Here is a 26,027-nt window from a genome sequence, read left to right on the forward strand (position 1 = left end):
TATATAACCAAAATTGTTGTTGCATATTACTAGGTTTAGATTGTAATTGAAGAGGAATTGACTTTGAGAGATATATTTTTGTATGTTCATATGAGCAATGTGAACCTCTGTTTGAGTATACTAAAGCCACAGCAAAGTAACTGGAAATGCATGATTTTAATTAGATTTATTTTCACTTGTAATAATGTGCTTAAACTGCAAACAACAAACATGTCATTGCTGATGTGACCATGCCTTTTCAGTTGTCGGCCCCAAAACTTTGGAATAGGTCAATTGATTAATTGCTTAATTATCCCATGAACTTTAACTTGGCTTCAGTGTTATTTAACACTCTGTAGATTGGGACATATGTACTCCGAGCAGAGAGGATTTTGCTGAGGTGCAATACCAATATAACATCTTTGCTGCTTAATAGGTTAAGAAACGTAATGCTATAACAAGTTCTAAAAGTAAAACATTCCCCAACGCGGCTTACACACCTCATGGTTACTGCATTATGCCATTTTTGAAAGTTTAAAACAAACTCATAGAGATGTGGAGATGTACGATAGAGAATCAGTCAGTCTGTCTGATCCCACATTTGTTTTTTTAACCAAACAATCAGCCGCCCTTTATAGTTTACTTTCTCTTAGTTGTTATGTAGCCTCTTATGGCACAGTTGCTTAACAAGAGGAAGAGAGAATTGTCTTCACTCTGTTCTCACTTAACCTACAAATTCAAGATCTGATCCTGTTACAATTATAATATTGTTGATAGCTGGAGAGACACAGCGATATCAGTACTTACTATGGACATGATGACACCCTCGTTAAACAACCAATCCTAAAGGAATGAAAATAAAAGAAAAAAAAATCAATTCTCAAATGATTTTTTTTTTTTTTTTTTTGGTTTATATATATTTATTTATAGATTGATGATGGTGGATGATGTAATAAAAATTTTTTGATGTGGTGGTGGTAGTGTTGTATTTTGTTCTTTGTGAATCTCAATCAACTGGAAAAATCCACTTTAGGTGATTGACAGCTGTACAATGACAACCTTCATTTAGAAACTTAGCAGCATGGGTCTGGAGTCCAATCTGGTGGTTTTCTGAAAGTCCTATAATGTATACAAAAATTACATTAAACCTGGCTTCTGTCCACTTTGAAATATCACATTCAGTACTTCTCAGTAAATGAGTCGCTGTCATTCAATTCATGATACCTAATGTATTAAAACCAAACTAATTAACTTTTTGTTACAGTATTTGATTATATTACTGTTAATGTATTCAAGTTGTTAAAATGCAATGTAGAAAGTAATAATAACCTAAATTTATAAATGCTGTAAAAAAATGCTCTGTTTGTATTAGTCTGCACACTTCCAAAGGAGAAATTGTGAACACAGAAATGTCCAGCAGAGGAATAGGAATACATTCTAAACATTAAAGTGTTCACTTCCTTAAATGCTCCAATGCTTTCTTGCTTGAACAAAATGATCAGCCCTCTGGACATAGCCTATGCCCTGCACAACATTTTGTTTTTTAAATGTATTGTGTCAGTGTGTGTGTGTGTGTGTGTGTGTGTGTGTGTGTGTGTGTGTGTGTGTGTGTGTGTGTGTGTGTGTGTGTGTGTGTGTGTGACACATTCTTGCTTCAAGGAAGTATACGTTACTTGCCTGCTTAACCTGATTTTATTCTATGCTTTCTTTATAAATCTAGTTCCATTAATGTTATTAGTTGCTTTTTTTTCTTTCTTTTGCCCCCCCTTCATTTTGTGTACCTGAATATTAGATACTCATGATTTGCCTAATGTTATAATGTTAACCTGCTAACTAGCATGCTGTTCCCAGCTGCTTTAAAGACATTACAATGTTCTTTTTGGTTTAAGTTTGAGTTGGTTATTTGCATTAGTGTTATGATCTTGTAAGTTGCACATCTCATAAACCTCATATCACTTGATCACCTGCGTTGCCTCAGTTGGTCTTAGTATGAACAAATTATTTTAATGTTATTGGTTAAACATTATTTATACACAATTAAAATCTAAAATCTAATAAATCCTTCCAGTCACCTTTAGCTCACTCACTGGATGGTTTGTTATACTGTTTTTGTAAAGCTGTTTTGGAAAAAGTACTTGTTCTTCATCATTCCATTTACATTTGTTTGAGTAGAGTGAAAGAATTTCTAAAATCAGGTGCACACAAGGAAGCAGTCCATTCAAATAAATATCTTCATGTCACATGAGAAAATTATTTAAATTATTGTAGACAAATCCAGTAAAGGGCCCCGCGCCCACAGTTATTAAAGGCACTGATGAGATGCAGCTCATCATCACTGTATTCAGCTGCTGAAGATGAGAATCTCCGAGTTTGCTCTACAGCAGCATTTGACCTCAGGTAAAGTTATTTATGTGGCAAATATGCTCAAAATAAAGTGTAACATATGAGAAACATTTCATGTGTGCATATATATTGTGTATGTGTGTGCAGGTGCAGGAGGAGTCATTAGTCACAATGAGATTTCTGATCTTTCACTGTGTGTGTCAACTTCTGCTGCTGATTAATGGTGAGTGATTTACAGTCTGTCATGTGCATTAGAATTATATTTGTAATGATACTTTCATTCATGTTAATCCATTATGTTTATATTGTGTATTTAATTAACAAGTGAAACCAATCAATGGGCAAAACTTCACATACTGTTTTATTTATTAATAATAATAATAATAATAATAATGATAATATTTTCTATGTATCTACATTTCAAGAAAATTAGACTTTCAAACTTTTTTTATTAGCTTACTGGCACTGAGAAAAAAAAAAACGATATATTCTTTTTCAACAACTACATTTTTGTTTTGACAAAAAAATGTTTTATATAAATATTACTTAACTTACTTAAATAATTTCTTTTACCTTGAAAAGATCGGTTAATACTTCACAGTTGACTGATTCATAGTTGAAAAATGTAATCTGTTCCAGATGCCACCCATTTGTGTTTTTCTGTGTGAGTTGTGCTCATAAAAATCGCAACAACATTCTGTCTCATCTTTTTCAAAATGAAATATATGTTGTGTAAATAATGTGTATGGATACAGCTGCAACATATTACACATTAACCCAGACAGATTAAGTCCAAACATTGGTAAAATGGAATTTTCCCCAAATGCTATCCTGTATACCTTAATATTATAAGTATGTATACCCTGTTGTGTCACAAACAGCTAATTAAGCATATGCTATGCTGATCTGTAAAAAGATATGGAGAGAAGTTGTTCCGTTTTGGTGTAATGAAACTGTTTGTGAAGTAATGTGAAGATTCAACCACACAGCAAAACTTTTTTCCTTTGAGTCCAAAGGAATTTACAATTAACCATTTGATAGCAATACGAGAGAAAAAAACAAACAGTTTTCTGTGTGGGGAGTTGCTGTATGTTGTAATGTTAACCTTCCTGTTCTCCATGAGAAGTGTTGTGCTATCTGAAGGCTACAGCCACAATTCTTTTCCACACTTTCCTTTCTCAGCCAATTTCCTCAAAGAATCAGAATGTGACATAACGCCACACGATGAGTTCTGGGCAACTGCTTTGTTTATCGACCATAACCTGCAGCATATGTGCTACCTTTCTGCTATTGAGTTTAAGGCAGTATTTAAATTGTTGTTGTGATTGTGAAAAAATGTCACCATTTTCCTCTTATATAAAGAACACGGTTAATGCACAGTGACAGTGATATTAAAAGACCACATTCTGTACACACCTTACTAAAGCATAATAAGTGCAGAAAAACAGATGAGACCGAAATATGAACTTTAAATATCACTGTCTTAATCCATAAGCGCTTTCTACATTTTCATACGTGGTTTTCTAAAGAGAGGAAAATGCTTAAAGATTGAATTTGTTTCATTGTAATGTATACATTTTTGGTCCCCATGAGGAACGAGCTTATAAATCATACAAAATTAAGTTTTTTGAAAATCTAAAAATGCAGAAAGTTCTTCAGTGACTGTAGTTTTAGGTGTAGGACGATAGAATGTACCGTTTGTACAGTATGGAGAGTCCCCATAAAACACGTGTGTGTGTGTGTGTGTGTGTGTGTGTGTGTGTGTGTGTGTGTGTGTGTGTGTGTGTGTGTGTGTGTGTGTGTGTGTGTGTGTGTTCTTGTGATAGGAGATGACGCAGGACTCTTACAGCATTGAGGACACTCCTGCCAAAGGCATCGCCGTGGGAACGAGAAAGACACAGTTAGAGAGAGCGAGAGAGACTTTGTTTCTAGCGCAGTCACACTAAAGTCTCTCACTGCCTTGTTTCGCGGACGGGACGGAGAGTGTGTGTGTGAGCCATGCGTCTCTGAGCTCCAGCGCTAGCTTGCAGAGCAATCCTGAGGAAGAGGAGAGACACCGCGTCCCGGGATGGCGAAGGACAACCGGGACAGGCCGCAGGCGGACGCGAGCGGGAGACGCTGATGATGGAGCTCACGCGCCTGGTGCAGAAGAGTGTGAGAGAGAGCAGCTGGTGGGAGAGGAGAGGAATAGACTGCAGCATCCTCACCGCAGCCTTCATCAGTTTACCGGCAGGTACACACACACACACACACACACACACACACACTTAAACAACTTTTCGTTTTAGACACACAGGCTCTTTGGGAGAATCTCCCAAACAAACAGAAGAAACCAAATTAACTCCATTATATAACGTCCATGAAAATTAACCACATTTCCACTTTAAATATTCATTACTGTAAAGCAAAAAAAAAAACGGGAACCCAATTATGTATTATTTAAAAATAGTATCGTGATTATATATCTTTACTGTTTAATGAGAATAATTAGGGGAATTACAAAAAAACATTCAAAAGTAAAATATATTAGAATAGTGAGAATTTTACTGAAAGAAAATGTCACAATAATGCATGTATCATGTATATATATATATATATATATATTATATATATTGTTTTTTTTTTTTTTTTTGTTTTTGGAGATTCACTCATTCATATCTGAAAATAAAACTTTACTTTGAAACAGTTTTCACTCATAATATGTATAAATGTACAAATAATTACAAAAGAAATGTGAAGTACAGTATTGTTAGTATCTTTGTTTCTTTAGCCTAAAAATATTTGCATTTTGATTTAAGTTGCTCAGAGTCTAGGGAACCATTCAAAGTGTGTTTTTATGCTGTGATTGTTTTCATTTCAACATCATTGTGTTTACAACGGCCGCAGGAGTTGTATGAGGGTGTGTAATGTCATCATCAATAGGGATTATTTTGTGTGTTATTATGTGCATTAAAAACAAATTGTTGAATGGTTTAGTCATGAAGGTGTGGGACTGTGTGCCAGCTGGTTATTGGGTTAAACTTCTCTTTAACACTGACACAGAAACCAAAACTTCAGTTTCGTGCCAAGGGTTCTTTGACTTTCAATCTGAACAACTTGGCTTCTTTATATAGTAAGCTTTTAAGCTTTCAGACATTGAGGACGGTTTAAAGGGATAGTTCAGGTGAAAAGGCAAAAAATTCAGTCTTCATTTACTCACTTGTTCCAAAACGTGTATGAACGTGTATGAACACAAAAGAATGAAGACCCAAACAGTTGCTGGTCCCCACTGACTTCCATAATAAGGAAAAGGGGGCAGTAAACTGTTTGCTTACCTTCATTCTTAAAAATGTCTTCCTTTACCCTTCAGCAGAAGAAAGAAACTCGTACAGGTTTGGAACAAGTGAGTAAATGATGACAGGATTTTCAATTTTGGGTGAACTATCCCTTTGATATCCAAAATTAGTGAGGCGCTCCTGTGGTGGTGGTTGTCATGGCGACCGGTTCATCTGGGTGCCTCCCTCCCATTGGGCAGATCCAGTTTCATGCAGCGAGTGGAGCCACTGAGTCGCTTTCAGGAGAAACCAACAGCGATGGGGGTCAAAACTGCTTAATTATGAGTGAGAAAAAGATCATTTAATAGTAATATTATACTAGCCAAAACAAAAGGACATTGCGTTATTTAATTACCAGCATTCTTTTTTTGAACTTTAGTGGCATTCTTTGGATTTCAGCAAAACAAATATGAAATATGACACCAAAATGCATGATCTTCATGATACCTTTTTAAAGAATAATACATGATAATAAATAATACCCAGAAACATTCAAATAAATATAACCATTGCCTGATTAAATAATTAAAAGCAGATATTTCTTCAAACATACCCATCATAACACATAATTTAATTAAAAAAGATACCAAATGAAACGTGTATTCACTGCCATAAACGATGATGTCATACGTGTGCGTATTACATGCTCAGTGTATCCACCTTATTCTAATATGCCTGCTGCATTTGAAATTATGGGAGGCACTTGCAGTTTTGGGGAAGTACTGCTCAAAAAGACCGATCAAGATCATGATTGCGCTACAAATAATCCTTATTTTGACTGAATGGGCTGTACGTTTTTATGCATTTTCTATTTTCAGAAGTCAGGAGAATAGCGTTAATAGCTCTTTTCAGCCCACTGCATTATTTTCCGCCTCATTATTTTCATGTTTCCTTTGTATTCCGCTGTAAGTATTCCGCCGCTTGCAGTGATGCTTGTTCTTGTGTCTGCAGGGTTCCTGTTGTTGGGTTTCGTCCTCAGGCCGCTGTATTTCCTGTCAGTGTGTTCTGATGATGGGCGTGGCTCACGCTGTCATCACTGTTAAAGGAACACACCTGGCCAGTCACGGCACGCTCAGCGAGTCTCCGGCCTGGGCCCACTTCTGGGCCGTCTTCTTCATCGAAGTGAGATTTGCTGCCGATGTGAAATTATTAAACATTGTGAATACAGGGAATCTATCACAAAGAAAATGCACCAAAAGTACCATGGTTTTCCATTTTCACCTTAATTCCATGTGTTTTGGGTCATCAGTGTATAAGTGAAGTGTGTTTCACATGCAACACGAAAATGCAAAAGTATGGAAAGAATTTAGCTGATTAATTCTTCATGAATTAACTTCATAGATTAAGAGGATTTCGATTAATTTACAGTTTCTATCCGCTCAAGAATGTAGAAGAGTTATAATGTTGGTCATATTCCATGTCAACAGTCTGTACTCATGCATATACAGTGGGCCCCAAAAATATTTGATTTTATATTCAATTTAAAAATTGAATGTAATCAGATTTCCGAATCAAATGTTCAAATTTGTTCAGTTTCTCTTTTGCTTTAATGACAGGAGCACTGGAGAATGTGCCAAAAAAGCTTCTTAATCTTCACTGGAACCAAGAACATCGGACCTATATTTAGTTTAAAATTTCAATATTAAATTATTACTTTTTTAATTATATTATTAACAATATTAAATATTTGCATCATTTAGATATTTTAATGTTTACTAATAATTAAAATATCGCAAATTAAAGTATTCAAAAATTTTTAAGTATTATTTAAAATAGTTTATTTATTATTTTAATTCAATTAAATTATTAAATTGCAGCTTAAATTATTTAATGAATTAAAATGCCACTTAATAATATTTAATAATAAAGTAACTGCAATTCAAAAAAAGGAAAATAAACAAAATTGATGTAGTAAATGTTTGTCAGACAAGATTATTAAAATATTATAAACTAATGAATCAAGATAATATGCCAAGCAAAAAAAAAAAAAAAGCAAAAAAAAAAAATTAATATATGTATATGTATATGTATATGTATATGTATATGTATGATGTATATATAATGCGTCAAACAATTAATCATGATTAATTGCATCCAAAATACAATATTTTTTTACATAGATATATGTGTGTATATTTATTATGTATATATAAAAAGAAACACATGCATATATATATATATATATAATATATATATATATATATTTCTATATACATAATATACACAGTACATAAAACAAATACAAATATATATATTGGTAAACAAAAACTTTTATTCTGGATGTGATTAATCATGATTAATCATGTGACAGCACTAATATATATATATATAATTTAATGATAAATTTTACAATTTAAATATTTCATCTAAATATTCAATCCCAAATTAGTGTTTTTTTCTAATATTTAAAATTCTATTATTAGAATCATCATATTAAATTAAATCTCGGCATGATTTGAGATGTTCCCAAAAAGCATCTTCAGTAAAAGCAAAGCACAGTTTTGACCATCTGTACAAAGCGCTGCATGATCAATGACACTTATTTACTCACATTGGTAGAAATGGTGAGCCTAGAAATGGTGCACAATTCTCATTTACATAATCTTTTAAATACTGCCAAAACCCTTAAATGAGAAAAGATTTTGATGAGATGTTGGTCTTCGTAACCCATGCATGTATCACGTGAGATGCCGTCTCTGTGGTCTCTCATGTGTGGGTGCGGCCCTCATTCTCAGCAGGGGCCGGCGTTCAGGTTCACGTCAAGATGCATCAACGCTTACACTAATGTGATCGGTCTGGGAGACATTCCAGCACACTGGAAAAATCCCCTTCCTGCCTCGATGCATCTATCTGTTCATCGCGCCGCTGGCCGTCCCCATCAATCACACCCATCGTCGCCATCGGTGAGGCCTTTCAGCCCTTACCACACACAGCTTTTCAATGCATCCTAACCAGTTTTATATAATGTGGTTAAGCAACAAGAGATAAAACATGTGTGATCATTTTGTGGGGAAATTTTCATTTACGCATCAGAAATGTTCTGAGTAACGTGATTTTGTGGTTGCACACACATTCACTGAGGATATAAATGACTTTTGCTAAGCGTGGTGCCACATCACACCGAGTTCATTTAACTCTGAGCCTGATGTACATTTTCGTTGTATTTACATTTGACCTCTTCTGTGGGTGAGTTTATTCGCTGATGAGAAACCTCCATCGTGTTTCAGGCCAGCTGAAGGGTCGTCTCCGCTCCAGATCCTGCGCACTGTCCTGTGTGTGTGTCTGGGCTTTTTTCTCAGTATTATCTGCTCAGGTGTTGTGTCGGGTCTGTCGTGCAGCTCCGCTCTGCTGCTCATGTTTCTGTGCAGAGCCATGTTCTCCCTGCCGTACATACACGTCAACATATTTCAGGTGAGATCAAATGCCAAAAAAAATTTTTGGGTGATGCCCCACTATTTTTGATTTGCATGCTTTCTACAGTTGTTTGAGATACAACCAGAGGATCATCCTCAGTAAAATATGAAAAATAGCTGTTTTTTAATTAAATTATTTACCCTACTTATCTTCAGAAAATATTAAAATTATAGTTTTTTGCATGCTATAGTTGTTTTGTTATGCTCAGTAAATATATCACATTATTTATATCACTTGTCTTTAGAAAACATATTGTTATAAAATATAGCAAAAATTGAAAATATATTTGTTTTTTGCATGCAATAATTTGTTTTGGCATGCTCAAAAATATAAATTACAATTATTACCACCACTTTTCTTCAGAAAATATAAATAGATGGTTTTTTTTTGCATGCAATTTTTGTTTTAACAGGTACACATGCTCCGGAAAAATAGACCTTTAATTATTTATACTACCTATCTTCAGATTTTTTTTTTAATATAGTGGCTTTTGCATGCTCAGTAACTATGTTAAATTATTTATACCCTTACTTTTAGAAAATATCAAAATTATAGTTATTTTTGCGGCATCGATTAAACAAAAAAGAGAAGAATATATTACATTATTTACACTTCTTTTCTCAATAAAATATAAAATAAAGCAGTTTTTTGCATCCTCAGTAAAATATAATTTAAAAAATACATCCCATCTAAAAATAAAACCGTTTGTTTTTGTATGCTGTGGTTTGTAATTTGCATGCTCAGAATAATATAAATGTACCCGAATACTATCTTCAGAAAATATAGAAAGATATTTGTTTTTGGCATCTCTTGATGTACGAAAGTACCACACTTCATCTATAATCAAAGAATACAGTGGTGATAGTTAATGAATTGCTTGCCTCTAGTATTTTTGTGTCCTTGAGCTTTTTCCCGAGACCGCACACAACCCACTATCATCAAAACTCTTTTTGCCGTACAGTAACATTTCATCAACTACATTAAATTGGTCTTTCATCGCGCTCGGGCGCATAAAAAGCTACTCAGTCTGATGTGTTAACTTTCCAAGCCCATTCAGCGAATTCTGCATCAATCCATCCGGTCTTTGTGTGTGCCTCTCTCTCCGTCCTTCCCCGCGAGACCCCGCTCAATAAGGCTTTGGTCTCCTCCTCCTTCGCGCGAGGTTCACGAGTTTCCACTGCAGAACAAAGTCCACAAATCGGCTGGCGAAACAATTCACGCATGATTTTTCCCAGGCAGAACAAAGGGAGAATGTACTTTTGTATTGGTGTCTGCTTCCTCTGATTTATTTGTTGGCGGGTTTTAAGCTGAGACCCGCAGCGATGTTTGAGATCTTGTTTAGTAGGGAATGCTGTGCTGCTGGTTTCATAGTGTGTGTGTGAAGATAAATACATGCTATGTGCTATTGTCTTGTGTTTTTACATCCGTTTTGAGCCAGTTCAGGACGCCCCCACGTAAAGATCAAACACACACTGAGCTAAAACGTTGAATCGCTTTAAATGGCACCACGTTCTGCTCTTGTTTCATCATTTTATTCCTTATACTGAGTGATTTTAGTTATAGTTTTCATTTTACTGTGTCTCTGTTTTTCGCAGCACATCGGGGGGGCGGCCAAAGTTTTCCCTCTCCTCCCACGAACCGGCCCAACCGCATCTCCCAGTGGACACACGAGGTCCTGAACCTTGCCCCGAAACACCACCTGCTGGACTGGTACCTCTTCGGCCCATTCCCCTCATCAGCTGCCACGTGGAGCATCACCTCGTCTCCCGTTTCGGTCTGACAACAATGTGCCTGAAGGTGTGCGGCTCAAACCACAACAAACTGCAGATCCTTCCAAAAATGCCATTATTAAAATAACAGAAATAATGTCTCAAATCTTAAATTAACATTTTAAATCAAGATCAGTACATTAAATCATTTTAATTGTTTAATTAATTTATAATTCTTTTATATTCATTTTTTATTTTCTAAATGTTATGCTGCATTTTTAATTGAATCGTTGAATTTATATTAAATTATAATATAAAATTAATGAATTTGTAATTGTAATTAATTTAAATTAATTGAATTTATTAATTTTTTATAATATAGTTACCATAATTTGTAATTATTCATGTTTATTTCTTATATGCATCCTTATTTATATTATTATTTACTTCACATAATTTAAAGAAATAAATATTACAAATAAACATTACATTCTTGTAATATAGTAAATTAAATTCAAAAATTAAAAACTGATTAATATGATAAACAGGGGTATTAAAAAATAACCTTACTATTTAAATAAAATCAATTTAAAATGCAGGGGGCCTTAAAAAATAAAGTATTAATAAAAATCACAAAAAGTAATAATTTACTTAATAAGTTAATTTTATTAATTGCAGTTAAAAAAAAAAAAACCATTCAGTCAAAACAGGATTAATTTAATTAGAAATGTTATTAATGGGTAAGGACTGATATGCCAACTAAACATATACCAATACAAATTCAATTCAATATGACACATTTTTATAGACTTAAATTGTTAACAACAGTAACAATTAATATGTGCAAAACACTTACTTATTGAATTAAACTGAAGCATTAAATAAATTAACAGTAATCTAAAAAGTAACACTCCATTCACCAATAAATGAATAACCTAATGATACAACATTCTTCTACGAAGGATTATAAACTTATCAATTAAAGACAATAGATGTCAACTATATAGACATAATAGTGGAATGTGCATGTGGTGATTGTGTTCGTTGAAGCCTGCTAGGGTCTCAGTATCTGAAGGAGAAGAAGCTGCAGTAGCACGAGGACGCTTACATCTCCCGTCCTGAGTCTGTTTCTTCCCACAGATATCAAGGAGCTGATGGTGTTTTCGCGGCCGCCCATCACTGAAACTGGTGGGAATCCAAGTGATGATTGGGTTGGAAGAGCAGGAAGACTAGGTCCAAATCTTGCTACACTTTAATTTGGTGCATAAAGGCATTAGAAATTAAAGTCAATGGGGAAACTCGTCTCACAAACGTGACATATTTATGAAAGAAACAGGCTATTTGATGCAGGAAAAACATGCTGGATGAGACTTGACTGATGGCTATCACGCTGGAAAAGCAAGTGCTTTTAGATGATGGATGACAATTTGATATTCTAAACAGCTGTTGAATTCACTGATGAATCGGAACAGACCAGGATCAAAGAAAAGTAGACTTTTATAACAAGCAATGCAGGCAATTTCATTTATGACCGTCTTTACTATGTCCGCTTCACTAAGGGCCTTATTGAATGTAACGGATGTTTTCCTTATGTGCTGATGGCAAATCAGTGGTAAATAAAAAGCACTGCTGTTTTTTATCATACATGGGACCTCTGACCCCAGATCAGCTCTCAGCTTCAATACACAGCTGTATGAAGGACTAAAAAGATTGCCATAACCTTAACCCTGATCTGTCTAGGACACACTTTTAGCTTTGTTCCACAGTTTAGTGCGCTGCTTTGCTGTCCCTCCTTACAGGCGACAGTTCACCTAAAAAATTACAGTTCTGTTCCTTTCCTCACCCTCAGGTTGATCCAACCCTGTATGAATGTTCTGCCGAGCTGTTTGAACACAAAAGAAAACATTTTAAAGAATGTTTGGTAACCAAACAGTATGACGGTAGCCATTGACTTTCCTTTATTTTTTATATTTGTTGAAAAGTCATGGGCTTACCATCAACTGTTTGTTTACCCAGGCATTCTTGAAAATATTTTCTTCTTGTGTGTTCAGGCCAGAAAGAAAAAATTAAACTCCTTCAAGTTCTGGAACCAGTGGAGAATGAGTAACATGTGACGTAAGTTTTGTGGGTGAACTATCCCTTTACGAGAACTATTTTGATAAACCTGCACATCTGTATGTGAAAACACACAGGAGACTAATAGATTTTGCAAATGCATTATGGGATGGTTTTTCCTCAGCCCAAGGTTACGTGTGATGCTGCTTTTTAAATTTTGGCCAAATGAAGGTATCTTGGATGGTAAGTGGATGTCTTCAAAATGCTGTCCTTATGATAGGCTCCGCTTCACTATGATTGGAATTTGAAACAGTTTTTGTGTGGTTTAAGGACACATTTTTCATTTTTTATTATGGTTGTACCATATTTGACATTTGGCTAACAAGACTGCTATAATCTCTAGGCACACATAAGATATTAGAACTTTAGTAAAACTGGAAGGAATATTTGGGGAAAAAAAAATGGTAGTTTTATGACCTAAACACATAATAATCTTATTCACCGTTGTACTTATTCACTGATGGGTGGGGTGCGTTTTGTTTATATTTCACTGATTTTAATCAAAATGAATCACCTTTGACTTGCTTTCACTGAATGCTCATGAATGTACGTGTGTGATACAGAGGTGTGTGTTTGAGAGAAATTTGAAATGAAAGATGAACATGATTTTACTGACCCAACCTAAACTGAAGTAGATTATTCAAAACTGTTTTGATGTAGCCCTGTATTGATTCTGCAAGATTTTCATGCACAATACAATGCTATTTTTTTGACGACTTCAAAAGACTTGGAATGTGCCACAACCATTCATATAGAGTCCACGCCTTTTCATGGTGCTTTATATCTGTGCCAATGTTAACTTGCATTGTATGTACCCAATGGCAGATTGTTTTCCTTTGATCCATGGAAGATAGAAATCACAGAAGTGATTGAAGAAAACAAGGTTAAAAATAATAGTATTATTTACATAATATTTTACCTAAATTATAAAGTAAATTTTTTAAATTATTGTTGTACATTATTAATTTCAATATTATATTGATTATTATTTGTTTTGATGCATTTTTAAAAAAAAATCTTTTTTTTTTATAATTAAATCACATAATATTAATATATACTTTAAATATAAAAAAAACACCTTTGCTACTTGTGCTGCGTTAGGCTAACCAAGACTTGCATGTTATTGCTCTTTTGTTGGTTTTGGATGCTTCCATATGTCATCATTTGTAAGGCCGCTTTGATAGAAAACGCGTCTGCTAAATGACTAAATGTAAATGTAAATGTAAATATAAATAAATTAATATGTATAGAAATTTTAAAAAATAATTATTTAACACAAAATTTTTATTTAATATTCTAATTTGATTAAATTATTGCATTAAATTAATACGCAGCATAAACACACACACGTGTATATATATATGTGTACATACACATTATATTTTCATTAGATATGTGTACATACACACACACATTATATTTACATTACCGTGATGAGAAGTTTTGTGATGTAGAAAATCTCCCTGACCAAGCATGTTAACTTTTTGCAGCCATGTCCTTTTTAGAGAAAAGAAATCGGGCTTTGGTCCTCATTGTGTGGAGTTCGCTTTTGGCCAGTTCAGGGGCTATGCACCTGAGGCCACTTATTCTAACAGACTGAAGAGCCATCAACAAGACAATACCTTTAACGTGATCCTCATATTGTAAGAAAACTTACAGATTAATTTATTACAGAACCTTCACCAAGGGATTAAATGCCAAAATGAACACTCTATTTTGAATATAGGCGATATATCCTTAATAGATTTAAGGCTAAGTCCAAGATTTGTCATTGTATACAGCTAATTATTGACTAGTTTAACAGCATCTTACCCGAGAAAAAAACAAAACAGAAAGAACAGTTCGAATTTCTAGTCTGATTCATTTTGTCATTGGTAACTGGTTTGCGATGATAATGAACTATACCCATCAGGCACAGAAATTCTGTCAGTCCTTTAAATCCCCAAAACACAATCATTGACAAAACCGCATGCCTCCTAATCTGCTAGAACCCCGCCCCACCTATCCATGTACCCAGCCGCTCCGCCTCTGACTGTATCATGTGAGAATAATACGAGGAAAAGTTAGCGTTCAGGGGCGTGGCTTAGAGTCAACACACTTCTCATAAGTTAGGGCTTGGCTTCAACTTTAAACTGAAGTCAAAGCTCAAGACAGACGGAGAGAAATCATGGGTGACGTGGTGCTGACAGCAGATCTGCCAGAAAGCAGCTTGAGTTCAGAAAAACTCCAGAAGAACCCAGAGGAGAACAATCTGAAGTCCACAGACGAGAAGACCAATGGATCTCCAGAGACAGAAAACCAGACCGCAGGAGAGAAAGACGGCAAGACCATTGAGGAAAGCAAGATTCAGGAGGACCTCAAGCAATCAGAGGACCCTCAGAAGCCTCAGGATGAAGAGGAGGTGCTGGGGCCGAACGATGTCACCTGTGACTCCTGCATCGACCGGCCGTGCCGCGCCAAGAAGTCGTGCTTGACCTGCCTGGTGTCGTACTGCGAGGCTCACCTGAGGCCGCACCTGGAGAACGTGAAGTTCCAGAGCCACAGGCTGGTGGAGCCGCTGCGGGACATCGAGAGACGCACCTGTGAGACGCACCGCTGCGCGCTGGAGCTGTTCTGCTGCGCCGACGCGTGCTGCGTCTGTCAGGAGTGCGTGGCGGAGGAGCACCGCGGACACAACGCCGTGCCCATCGCCGAGGCGCGCAGGAAGATTGAGGTACGCCTGTTTACTCACTTGCCTAATGACTTAATATCTTGAAATGGTGCATAATATTTAAGTACTGTAGCTGAAATGAGAATCTACGTTCAAAAGTTTGGAGTTTTTGTTTCTTATGCTCGCCAAAGCTTCATTTAATGAATCAAAAAATACATTAAAATTGTGAAATATTATTATAATTTATAATATGTTTTCTATTGTAATGTATTTTAAAATGTAATTTATTTCTGAGATGCAAAGCTGAATTTTCAGCATCATTACTCCTGTCTTCAGTCTCACGTGATCTTTCAGAAAGCATTCTAAGATGCCGATTTGCTGTACGAGAAACTTTTTTTTAAATATTATTTTCAGTGTTTGATATATTTATTTTCAGGATTCTTTGATGTATAGAAGTAGAAAAGAACAGCGTTTAGTTGAAATTAAAAACATTTTGTAATATATAAATGTCTTGGGGAAATGTATTGAAAATGTATTTGGGGCAAAAAGGCTCCATGTTGCACAGCCGTTTTGATCGTCATATATTTTGGAACCAAAAAAAGAAAAAGTGAAATGTGTCATTTTTGAGCCACTAAAAAAAAAAAAAAATTCCAAACATTTCTCTGTCTGTCATTGGTCATTCAAACAGATAGTCCAGCTCCAAAATCATGCCACTGGTTCAATGTTGTCGTTTCAAGATGCTCAAACTAGCATGCATAAGATAATGTATAGAAATATAAGGCAGAAATAATAAGAGTAGGATGCTGCTCTGAATTTAGCCACAGGATTTGCACTCAACTTATTTATTTAGACTTTAACAACTTACACTTTAACTTTAAGAGTGATTTTAGCCTCAAACATCCAAACTGTTCCTCATATCTAATGAATCCTTTCAGTGAAATAAGGAACAGAATGTTTCCTCTTTCATGCTCTGACTTTTGTTGGATCATACAGCACAAAACTATATCAGGATGCATGTCTCTGTGTTTGATGTAGATCAGATCGAGTCATTCATCATGCTATCAGGTCACACATACTGTAACAGAGACCTGACCGTGGCACTGTGTGGTCATGACTCATGATTAATGACTGTTAGTGGTCATCAAGGCTGTTATTCTGAGGGTTCGTGATGATGTGATCAACCTCACACAATGAACATCATAAATCATCAATGATGTTCAGATGATGTGTCTTTCCACAAAAAGATAAATAAATAAAACAATACAATTTCCAATCAGAAAGCAAGAGACCTCTCACAGTATTCAGGATTCACTTCTTAAAACTGTAAAATATCAAGAAAAACGAACTGAATCCATCATTATTTGAGGTTATTCTTTGGTTAAGCTTGGTTAGTGATGGTTTAGTGTGAGTTTAACTCATTTGCTCTCTGCTGAATCTCATTGCTCACTAAGTGTAACAAGCAGGATTTAAAGGATCACTTTTGATTTCTCTATTTCTGACAGAAACCTCACTGTGTAATCTTTTAATGCATTTCTAATGAAAACACACTGCGCTTTAATCTGAAACTGGTTCTACATCCATTTGTGAACGTCAATTCATGACGTCTGTGTGAAATCATCTCCTCGAGAATATGAAGCATGTAGTGAGGACTCAGATGACCACACTTATCAATAAATAAACTAACGAACACAGAGCATAAGTACAAAAGAAAAACCTTCATGGTATTTTTTAAAGAGAGGTTACTCAGTGCGACCAGAACCAGATCATAAACACTCTTTTTGTAACATGACATGTTTTTAAGATGATGCAACACTTCAACAGGTGGTCTGTAACATGCTTGAAACATTCCTCTGTGTCTTTTCTAAATGGGTTTTTGCTGTGGCCGCGTGTGAACACTGGGGTTTTTACGGTCAAATTCTCTGGCATATTTGCATGCTAAACAAATAAAGGTGGTTTTATCCGGCTGTGCATGTGTGTTCACGTCACAGGCAACTAGGAAAACAAGATTTACTCAAAAATGAACATATTTGTCATGATTTACTCACCTTGCAATTTCAAACCTGTATGACTTTCTTTCCTCAGTAAAGAAAGTTCATGATTTTATTTTTTTTAAGTTATTACAATTTATCAAAAATACTAATATATGAACATTATTACATTTTAAAAATGATGCTAATATATGAACTGTTACAGCAATTTATCCTTCTAAATCCTTCTATATGCTGAATCGCTGCTGCTCAAGAAACATTTCTGATTATTATCAGTGTTGAGAAGCTATGTTTTTGTTAAAAACAGTTGCATTTTATTTCATTTATTTTGAAATAGAAATGTTTTGTAACGTTACATAAAGCTCAAAATATCGCAAAAAGCACCATAAAACTTACATTTGGCCATATGATTATATTTCAAGTCTTCTGAAGGCGTGCAGTTTGGTTTAATAATACATTAATAGTACATTGCATTGAACATCGTGCATTTTTTTTTGGAACTTGACAACTTACTGTATGCTTTCAAATGAAAAAGGGGTGTTAATATCCTGCAAAATGTCACTATTTTGTGTTCTAGAGGAAAAGGAAGTAGGGTGAAGACCTAAACTATTCAGGACGTCAGAACTGTTAGGGAAACTGTTTTACTGTAAATGCAGCGGGTTAAAACAATCCACCCTGCTTGTTAGGGTGTTCCCTGTGAAGTGAATGAGTTGATGTATTGTCCTCGCGTGCAGAACAGGGAGTGTCCAGGTCTCTTTGAGGATTCTTTTGAGGCGTTCTTAGGGATGTTTTGACACAAGCATTAGATTACACAACATACATAACACAAATCCTGCCTGACTGCTGACTGCATTGCTACACGGGGCTAACCATTCAGTCCCCAGTTACCTTGAGAGAAACTTCCTCTCCGCTGATTAACAGGGAAGCTATGACACAGGCATATCTCCTTTACATATCCAGTTTTACCACAGTCAGCACATGACATTATTGACTAGTGTGGATATGCATAATAAGTCTAGCTCTTAATTTGCATTGTCAGTGAAGTTTCTAGAGTCTTAAGGATGGATTTTAGTAAGTTTGGTGGTTCCTTAAACTCTAAATGTTCCATTTGAAACTTTGGCACATAAACAGTTTCGATTGGGGCAGCTCATTGCATGATTGACAGTAGCATTCATAACATCAAATTACTTTTATATACTGTTAATACACCCTTTTTATTTCAAATGCTGAGCTTGCTAACTCAGGATGAGTAAACAAACATTGATGTGTGTGTTTCTGAGTGTGTTTTAACTGGAGACAAAGCAGGGAGGGGTTCCCATTAACATCAGTGCAGTGACACACTATCAGGTTCAGGTATCACTGCAGCTATTGTGGGGTTTTTTGGGTGGTCAGGGTGGAGAGAGAGAAACTCACTTTTTTTGCTTTTAATGTGAGAGTCAAAGCACTATTGTTTGAGATGTCCCCTATAGCAAGCCTACACACTGAATAACAGTGACTACTGCTGAACATGAGCTGTGTGCTCACTGGAGGAAGTTTTTGTCTGAACTTGTCTGTGGAATGCAAAAGCAAGAAGACTGATACCTATCTGATTACTCACTTATGCAAAGGGATGTCTGTTTTGGTTACATCTACTTTTATAATGCATAATATGAATCAGAATTTGCCTCTGAAAACCATTTAAAAATCATATTTTTATATGATTATTTACAATTGTTTTAAATATTTAATTACATGATAGAATATTTTAACCAGTGTGCTTGTGTGTGTTAACAGAGAGAGCTCCAGGACAAACAGACAGACATGGTGAAGACGGTCACAGCAGCAGAAAAACGCCATTAACAAGTTACAGGTCAACACAGTGAATATAGAGGTAAAACACCACATTCAAAGAATTAAAGACTTTAACTTTACTGTACTGTCTTGGAATGAATATGAAACCTAGCCCATTTTTCTTCTGTTACCAGTGTGTTTTGTATAGTCAGAAATGTTGGCTATACAAGATCATAAAGCTAGACTTGAGTGTTCAATAGTTAACATATTAACTAGAAACTGGTAATGGAGGTCATTTCTTCTTTGAATTCAGATTCAGGTAAGAGTTATATGACTAACTTTTCTTGGTATATTTTATGTTTTATTAATGTCAGTTTTAATATAAGATTATATTTGATAGGTCATCACTGACATCCTTTAGAGGAAATGTTAAAGAAATATATATTCTAGAAATTACTAAAAATGTTTGGAGCTACAAATACTTGTCATAAATAAGATGATAGATGTCATTCAAAGGGCATTCTCTCCAGTTTTGCTCTGGTAGTGACTTTTTTTCAGTTTTTCTCTTTGACTTTGAAATGTCTCTGTCTGTCTGTCTGGCCACAGGCGTCTGTGACGGAGGTGCTTGGAGTACGAGCGAGGCAGGTTAACCTCTGGGATGGCAAGCGTGAGCATGCCAAAAAGAAGTCGAGCGAGATCTTAGAGGTGAGAGCGAACAGGCGCTGGCTGCGGGTCAGGCCGAATGAACGTCCGTGTTCAATGCTGAGCAACGCTGCCGCTGACACCAAGAAAAGCCCATTTCAGTCGAGAAAATCAACCAAGAAACAGGCTAATGAACATTGACTTCCTAGCAAGTACGGAGGATTTTCCACTTCTTCCCAAGTTCTGTTCTCCTCAGTATATGATTTTCATGTCTCGCTGTAACATTTTAAAACATGTTTAGCATTTTAAATTGTGATGGTCTAAAGTGTAAATAATGCATAATAGTTAAGTAAGTTGCAGTAGCTTTTGTGGCCACAGGGATATTGTGTAACTAAAACAAAAATTTTATAGTTATAACTAACGATAGAATGACTTTTAAAAACCTTTTGTAAATTGAAATGCATCTGAAGAAACTTAGAAATAAATCAAAATGGAAAACTTGTAATAAAAATAAATTTTCACGCGTTGAAGTTGTAATAATAAAAAAAACGAATAAAATGACAAAAAGACACATAACAAATTTCTAAAACGAAACATTCAATTAAAATGACGAAAATGAAAACTGAAAATGGAAATATAAAATAAAACGCAAACAACTTTTTTAATACTATTATCAAAAACTCTAATATGTATTATTAAAGAGTCTGGTAGATAACCTTAGTAGATTACTAATGACACTACGGTAACGTGTTGTTCGTCTGGTCTGATCCGCTGTGTGCGATGCTCGTCTTCGTCTTATCCGTTCAAGTCCTGTGCGATTTCAAAGCAACATTTCTCATTTTTCATTTTAGCCTTTAATTTGATATATAGTACTAAAATAACGTAAAGTAAAACTAACAAATGAATCAAAATTAATGCTGACACTATTAGTAGACATATTATAAAAGAATTAATACTAATAAAAATGACAAAAAACACATCAAAATTTACTACAACTAAAATTGAAAATTGAAAACGAGAATATAGACAAAATAATTCGAAAATATTAATACAAACTATAATACTCTCAATGACATACTGAAACAAAACTGATATAAATAATACTAAAATAACACTGGTTGGTCACATTGCAAAATGATGTTTCTGTACCTATATCTGATAATGTTTTTGTTAATGTGTTTCCAGTATTATTATAAAGTAGTTGTTGTTTCCAGGAAATATTCACAGTGGAAAAAGGAAGCTGTTGATGTGTCCTTTAACGTCTCACCGGGCATTGTAGTACGGCCTCGGATGGATCAAACTGCAGTCGTTCAGTGGCGAGTCGTGTTATACACACGTCCCACAAAAGAGATGTGCGACAAAACCTGCTGACCTCATACACCACACAAACTTTAAGACACCTGTAAAAAACGGTCGAGTAACAGGCAGAACATATATACATTCCACACAACGTGACACAATCTATGCTATGAATTTGGAGACAATTCAGAAAACATTAAACCTTTGTTTTCTCTAGTGAAGAAGTTTGCAATTTAACCCAAATATCCTTGTTTCAATTTCACACATATATGTAGGCAGTAAAGACAACGGTTTATGCACATGATGGCTCAAAACTAACAGTGTCAATTCGCGCACCCAGAGTCCCAGTAGATGACTTTCTTAAATGTTGCAGTGTTTGTTGTGATATCACCATACTCTGCCTAGTTAATTGATTGCATTTACACATTGAAGCATTGCGGGGCGTTCATCGTCTTCCTCTCTTAACCCTCTCTCGCGCGGCTCTACTTGTGAGACCGCGGGGTACGCAAATGGTGAGCATAGTCACCCCAAACGCTGTCAAAAGAGCAACAATTACGAATGTCACTAAAAGAAACAAAATGCACTATTTGCATACATTTTCCAGAACCTATATACTGATAGGGATAACATCATACCTGCTTATAACCAGGTTCAAACCTTAATGTGTTGTACTATATTAGAGGTTTTTTAACAGTGAGTGGGATTTCTGAAATCTGTTTTTTATCTCTTCCGGACGTGCTAGAAAATCAGTCAACAGCCAGAAAAAAATACAATTGTCACCACATTTATTACAAAAAAAGATCAAAACCGTGGAACTTAATAAATCAGCTGAATTTATGAGTGAGCAAACCCTTCTGTAAAAAAACCTTCAAAATTATAGTGAGGAAGAAAAACTTTACGTTTTGGTGTAAATGTTGAAGTTGCAGGCTGAAATGGAGAAAAAACGTTCAATAAATGATTTGTATTTGTGCAAGGTATGAAAATCTAACAGACACAACTTAGAGCGCGAAAGTGTGAGTAATAGAAATCAAGGTGGGATTTGATATATGGCGACACACCCGACCCCTACAGTAAATACCTTTGAGAATTATATGATAGAAAGTAAACTGTAGCAGTTTTTGGTGTATGTAATGTTCTCTGCTGAAGTGGCAGGTAAAAAGTCATTTGTGTCTAAAACAGTCCCTTTACAAAATATGTATTGTAAATTGAAATCTAACAGACATAAATAGCATAACGTGCAATAATAAAATCAGGCAAAGACATATGGACAAACCCTCTCAGTAAACACCTTCAGATATAGAGACAGGAATAAAACTGCTAAGTTTTTTTTTTTTTTTTTTAGTGTTTGTACGTGCTGCTGAAGTGTGGAGGGAAAAACTTTTTAGAGACTATATGCCTTGTTACTGAAAGTGCTACACGACAGCAAATATGATAAGGTGGCAATATAAAATCAGCAAAGACATACATGGAACCCAAACCGCCTCAGTAAAAACTTCAGATAGTAGACAGGACTATAAACTGCTAAGTTTAGTGGTTTTCAAGTAATTGGGGGGCTGGTGCGGGGAAGTGGAGGAAAAACTTTTAGAGATAGGGCATTGTTATTGCAAATCTACAGACGCAAATAGATTAAAGTTCACAATAATCAAATCAGGGCAAAGACATATGGACAAACCCCATCAGTTAACACCTTCGAGAATAGTAGATATGGAATACGCAGCTAGTTATAGTTTGGTGTATGTAAGCGTTGCTGCTGATTGGGGGTGTGGGGGTGGCTATTTTGAGGAAACATCACTTCAAACATGCATTGTAGGACCCTGAAACACATTAAAACTTTCAAGATGCACAAAACTGTGATTTCGCTAATAAAATAAATAGCTATCAAGTTAAATTTTTGGAAGCTTCTCTTTCCACTGTCAGTCATGAAACAACACATTTTTTATAGCCCACAATCCTCAAATTTAGTGCAGGCATTGCCTTAAAATGGAAAATGGAAAATATAAACAAAAAAGTAAAATAGTACATTCCTGATAATGAAATAACCAATTGATGCACACTAACAGAACGCTTCCCAGACAGAGTCAAACTTCCCAGATGTTGACTAGTTTCTTCTCAAACTTTTTTTTTTTGTTTTTCTGTGCTTTTAGCATTACTGTAGTCATTGACTTGTTTTGCCGCAGGGTTCTTAGCCCTAACGTCACGCCTCTGACCTTTGAGGCAGATACGGCCCACCAGGTATCTGCGTCTGACAGAAGAACGAAAGGAATGTGAAAAACAAACACGACGCCAGTGGAGCGAGAGAGCTGCTCTCAGAGCTCCCCGAGCGCTTCGATCCACATTCAGAGCAGTGGGTGCTGACGGGTGGGGGGGAGCTTCTACCCTGGTGCCCGGCGCCACTAGTTCGCGAGGTGGACATGAGAGGATAGCATGCACATACACCTCGGCCCCTGACCTACAAGAGCATCGCCGGCAAAGGGATCTTGAAGAGCAACAGCTGCAATCACACGGAGAAACAACTTCTGCCTGGTGTGTGCAGTGGAACGACGCAGGCTTCTTCCTCTCTCTCTCGCGCGTGGCACAGCGATGTGGAGACGCCACTCAGGGCGGCCCCCAAAGCCACGCGGATTGGTGGTCTACGTGGATTATTCCGGCGGCCTGTGCTGGCTTGAGCTACGATGTGGAGAATGGCATGGTTGCTTCCAGTGCCACGAAGTACTCCAGGCTGAGTTGTCTGTGGAGAACCAGCTTTAACTACAGCCTGTCTGGCTATCCCCTCAAGTAAGGAGTGCGCGTCCGTGCTGTGGCGGACACCGGAGCAGGATCTTCCCTGACAACTTCCGTCTCCCTGCTCTCGCTTTCTCTACGCCAAATAAACAGTTTCTGCTCCTCGGTATCCAAAGTCATTTTCCATCTTATAGGGTCCTATTTACACCTGGTTTTTGTTCACCTTACACTGATACGAGAAGCAATGGTTGTAACAGGGCTAAGATATGAGATCTACTGTAACCTCTGACCTGATATTTAAGTTTGTATGATTGCAAGGCCGAACAAGTGGCATTTATATTAACTAGTGACTCCTATTAAAATACCTACAAACATGTTTTGGTGCATCCTGATCACATATCACAAAAAATATGCTCTTAATATAATTTTTTCTCACATGTATGAAACTATATATTTATATAGAATGTAAATATATATATATAATATAGTGATGATATAAATTATAAAGTATTTTGATTTTATATACCATATATATACATACTATATAAAAATGAATAAAAAGTAAATATGTTTTTAATTTTATTCATGATATTTATATATATGTATAGTTTTGTGTATAATTGTTTCTCACGATGAATGTTACTCATATATATATATAGAAACTAAAAACTACGTAGATCGTTTATATAATAAATGTATGGTTTTATTTTATTCTTATGTTTTATATATTCGTACGTATGATATGGATTTTCTGAATAACTGGTTTCATTCATGTTGAGAATGGTGCCATATTAATGGTTTGCGACAAGTGACTCAAACCCATTTAGAAGATATTGGCGGTACATTTTACTAGGGTTGGGTTACCAAAAGGAGGGACAGGTATGGCATCTACACTATATGCTGCTTGTGGTTTGCCTTATATTTCTACCATTTTATTTTATTAACATTTTGTGCCTAGTATCAAATGTGACAGGTGGACAGTTACTTTGGCAACAATAAAAACATGTGTCTGTCTACGGAATAAAAAATTGCTTCAGTGAAATGCTGGTATTTGCTCAGTGTTTGTTCATTGCAGTGAGACATAACGCTGCTTACACCCTCAGTCTACAGAGAGGGATACCACGAAGCCTAAGGGGCTCTGGGGATCCATGGTTTTGACTGAGGATAATTAGTACATAACTGGCTATTTAGTTTTCCTAAGTTCTATATTTTTCCCAGAAATTCCATGTCAAAAAAGCAAAGAAAGAAAGTCAAAATATTACTGCATTGAAGAAAATTGGCACGTAGTGGCTAATGTAGATTACACTTTTAATCGAAGGCAATCAAAAATATGCAATTTATAACTTATATCTTTATGTGACATAATATCTACATAAAAAATGACTTACGATTTTTGTGAGATAATTTGCATAAAAAAATCCTCACATCAGAGTTTTTATTTCACAATATCTACAATGACCATGTATAAAATATGTAAATATCAAATCTATATATATGATATATATAATATATATATACTATTATATATATATAGTATATATATATATAATATATATATATATATATATATATATAATATAGTAATAATATATGAATAATAGAATATCGAACAATTCAGAAATATTCCTATTAATAGTTGTTTTTATTTTTATGCACTTGTAGTTTTTTATATAATATTTAACTATAATTAACGTATGGATCATATCTATTATATCTATAGACAAATATGCTATTTCCAAAAAAAATGTAACAAGGGAATGAATTAGTATATTGTTAAATAATGAAAATTGCGATTTCATATTGCACGTGATAAAAAATTTTAATATTAATTTTACGAATTGATTGAAATAATATTCCACATATTACCATTTTTTGTTTCTCTTGCATTGAAAAAAAAAAGAAAAGAAAAAAATTCTGTTCAGGCGCGATGTAGTCAGTCCTTACAGACCGGAAGTGACGTGTCGTGTAACATCAGCAGCACCTCGACAAAGCAGTCAAAATGAATGGTAAGTAAGAATATGCTGTTTTTTTCATTTAAACTTTTTTCTTAAACATTTTAGATTAATGTATGTGACATCGGCCG

General features: G+C 35.4%; 2 protein-coding genes across 3 annotated transcripts in view; one reads left to right on the forward strand and one right to left on the reverse strand.

Moving 5' to 3' along the window:
• LOC109054556 (alpha-tectorin-like) overlaps nt 1–26,027 on the reverse strand; it is a 168,517-nt gene that overhangs the window by 116,491 nt on the left and 25,999 nt on the right. The window lies entirely within an intron of this gene.
• Nucleotides 14,976–19,453, forward strand: LOC122139302 (tripartite motif-containing protein 16-like). The gene is made up of 2 exons (XM_042736021.1): nt 14,976–15,587; nt 19,286–19,453. Exons 1-2 carry the CDS (start codon nt 15,042–15,044, stop codon nt 19,349–19,351), a joined length of 612 nt encoding a protein of 203 aa, XP_042591955.1. The 5' UTR covers nt 14,976–15,041; the 3' UTR covers nt 19,352–19,453.

The sequence above is a fragment of the Cyprinus carpio genome, chromosome B12 (genome assembly GCF_018340385.1).
Source record: "Cyprinus carpio isolate SPL01 chromosome B12, ASM1834038v1, whole genome shotgun sequence".
Classification (NCBI taxonomy): Eukaryota; Metazoa; Chordata; class Actinopteri; order Cypriniformes; family Cyprinidae; genus Cyprinus; species Cyprinus carpio.

Excerpts from the sequence above, each read along its gene's own strand:
- LOC122139302 (XM_042736021.1), top strand. The coding sequence starts at position 15,042 with ATGGGTGACGTGGTGCTGACAGCAGATCTGCCAGAAAGCAGCTTGAGT. Across the intron at positions 15,588-19,285 it reads AGGCGCGCAGGAAGATTGAG|AGAGAGCTCCAGGACAAACA; the intron begins GTACGCCTGTTT and ends GTGTGTTAACAG.